This window comes from Micromesistius poutassou (genome assembly GCF_964030765.1).
Source record: "Micromesistius poutassou genome assembly, contig: SCAFFOLD_6909, whole genome shotgun sequence".
NCBI lineage: Eukaryota > Metazoa > Chordata > Actinopteri > Gadiformes > Gadidae > Micromesistius > Micromesistius poutassou.
In genome coordinates, this window is record NW_028178277.1 from 1 (window position 1) to 3,115 (window position 3,115).

The 3,115-nt window shown below is 47.4% G+C and overlaps 1 protein-coding gene across 1 annotated transcript; it reads left to right on the top strand.

Moving 5' to 3' along the window:
* Nucleotides 1–18: 18 nt before the first annotated feature.
* Nucleotides 19–2,558, top strand: LOC311372743 (transmembrane protein 100-like). Its single transcript, XM_084489696.1, has 2 exons — nt 19–49; nt 1,079–2,558. The coding sequence occupies exon 2, from the start codon at nt 1,201–1,203 to the stop codon at nt 1,669–1,671; it is 471 nt and encodes a 156-aa protein (XP_084345822.1). The 5' UTR covers nt 19–49; nt 1,079–1,200; the 3' UTR covers nt 1,672–2,558.
* The last annotated feature ends 557 nt before the right edge of the window (nt 2,559–3,115 follow it).

Sequence of the window (3,115 nt, forward strand, 5' to 3'; positions counted from 1 at the left end):
AGGACCTTCTGTATGAAAGTGTGCGACATGCATGGATCCCTCCTGGGAGGTACTTGAACCAATTAATTGTTTTTCTTTCGTCGTTTAGAAAAAGCATAATTGATCATTTTGTTGTAGGCTACTAGCTCTGTTGAACTCGCTGCACACTGTGCGGTGATGGGTTAAGCATACTTGTAGCTTCTAACTTCTTCTATAGTTTGTCTTGAAACATGACTTCCCCTCAACAAGATGATTAGAAACAAAACGAGTCTTTGGGACCCAAAAAGTTGCCGCGTTAAATTAAAGTTATATGAACATAGGCTATTCCACCCTTCTAAAATAACTATTACAAACGATTTTTTGAAAAAACAAAAACTGTGTTTTGTCAATCTGATTTATATGTTTATTCTAATTTGCCATTTCTTCAAACATGAGAATGTAATTGTGATAGACATAAGCCATATGCTATGTCTAAACCCAATTTATCACAGGTTCATGTAGGCAGTCTGATACAGCCCACTTGATTTGTCAAAAAAAAAAGGTCACACATTTAGTTCATTTTAGGTGCATCTACAGAAAAGAAGACAAAAGCAAAGCATTTCTGCATACATGGTTTGAAGCAATTAGCCTAGGAGTATTTCCTTTATTACCGAGGGCTTTAGAATCCCACAAAGACTTACCAGCATATTCAAGCAATCCTTCTACACTAACAACTTATTGGTGATCAACAGTTTCATAAACAGATCAACTCTTGGTCTGTTTATGACATTGTTGATCACTGTGACGCGGGTTCCATTCCCTGGAGCGCCCTGGTAACGTGGCGGGGCCCTGCTCTCCAGGGAATGTCTGGTTGGGCACGGAGCCCACTCTGAGACGAGAGGCTGGGATTGTGCAAAGAGGCTCCGTGGCGTCCAAGACGCTTAGTGTTTGTTGGTCTTAAAAAACGAGCGTTGCGAAAATGTACAATCAGTGAAGAGTTCACTCGCTTTCTGCCATTGCTGGAAACATTTGGTCCATTGAGCAACACCATGTGTGTGTTTTTATCTCCGCTTTACTTTCACGCTAACCCTGTTCGTCTTTGTCTCCTGTCTCCACGCAGCTTCTTGCTGAGACGACGGAAACGTCGGTAGAAGAATAGCGGATTTAGACCCCCGGACAACAGGTGGCGCATCAAATAACTGAGCCAAAATAACCCATTTCACGCTTCAAGACCTCGCCGCGATGCCCGAAGCGACCGCCAAGAGCGCCGCAATGACGCTACCACCGTCCCCTGAGCGTGTCCCGCCGGCGGAGAAACCCAACAACAACAACGACGAGGAGGAGCTCTGCGCCCCCGCTCCTGCTCCCGCCCACGTCAGCATCCCGCTGGTCAACGAGCACCAGCTGACCGCCGCCACGGGCGGGGCGGAGCTGTCCTGCTACCGCTGCACCGTGCCGTTCGGCGTGGTGGTGCTGATCGCCGGCGTGGTGGTCACCGCCGTGGCCTACAGCTTCAACTCCCACGGCTCCACCATCTCCTACTTCGGCCTGGTGCTGCTGTCGGCCGGCCTGCTGCTGCTGGCCGCCAGCGCCGCCTGCTGGAGGGTCAGGCTGGGCCGCCGGAAGGAGCGGCGGCGGGAGAGCCAGACCACCCTGGTGGCCCCCCGCAGGAGCATCTTTGGCGAGAGGCAGCCCCCCGGCCAGCAGAGATGATCGGCGGGGGGGAGAGGAAACGAGAAGGAACTGATCGTTTCAAATTGTTTTTGAGGCATATTTACAGGGGGTATTTAAGGGCGGACTGCTGAGGCCCATGGAGAGGAGCCTTTAAGACCCCAGCCTCAAGGCCAGACTTTGAGTGGCTCAGAGGAGAGCTAGGCGGAACAATGGGGAAGTGTTGTACGCAGAACGCAAGGCCCTTTCATTTGTCAAACAGACACAATACATCTGGCACGCAGGGCGGGAACCCCTTCAGCCCCAGTCAGACCTCGATGAAGATGTATTATCCCTGTGTAGTGCCACGGAGAGGAAGTCAGCCATTACTCCAGTGATACATCTGTTGGCTTTACTGGGGAGAGAAGGGGGGAGGGAATAGAAGGAAAAAAGGAAGAAATCCAGGAGGGTGAATCATCTAGCATGTGTCCAGTTGGACATTTCACAATCCTGCTGGAGCTCTGGAGGGGAAGACATTGTTAACACAGCCTTATGCCCTGGGATGGTACTTATATTAACATGTAGTTATTAACCGGTGTTAAGAGACATTGAAAGGTTCCTCTGTGAAGTCGGATTCGATCGACCAGACCTGTATGAATGACATGTCGGGAGAGAAGGAGAATGCGTCAAACTTAACCTTGAATGTGTATCCTCATTACTTAAGCACTTTAATCAAAATTATCCAAACTACTATCCAAACTATTCTTCGTAGTGACAAAGCGTGCCGGCATTTGGTGTATTGTCTGTACCTCTTGTCGGTGTACGCAGCATATCAACGTGTACTGTGATCATTCTGAACCGCAGAATATTGTGCATGACTGTCTCCTCTGAGCGGTGGAGGCATGAATTGTTAATAGATGTTCAAAAGGTTAAATAAAGCGTTCATTAGACATTCATTCATTTTTAATTATTTCATTAGGCTGAGTCGGTTCTATTCTGAGAGCGCAGGAAGCTGTCATTAAGATCCGAGGGACTGGGTTCCTTCTAGAGCCGACTCTGAACCTCTTTACCTCTTCTGCCATGAAGTGCATTGTCTCTTTTCTAGATTTCAGGTCGTAGTCATTATGATAATAAACAGAAAAATTGGCTAATTTGAAGTAGAGCAAATCATGGCACAACATGCTGTCAAACAAGGTATCCGTCCATTTGCATAGTCCTGTCAACCGATACCCGATGCTGGGTCAGGGATCAAACCAACCAATAGAACCAACACAACACCAGGAGGCCAACATTAAGTAAGAAACTACAAGACGTCTTTCCTAAATGTATGTTACCTGTAATATATGAAAGATGATGTCAATATGTCATCACGGTGTAATAACACCCAGGTAGTTGTGGCCGATGTATACATCGCCACACAGTCGTTGCCATCAAGACAACCTTCACAAAATAATTAGTCACGTACAGGTTACACATGTTCGGTTGGCATTCTATGAGAATTCAAATG

Bases quoted from the DNA above. Each gene is read 5' to 3' on its own strand.
- LOC311372743 (XM_084489696.1), top strand. From the start codon at position 1,201: ATGCCCGAAGCGACCGCCAAGAGCGCCGCAATGACGCTACCACCGTCC.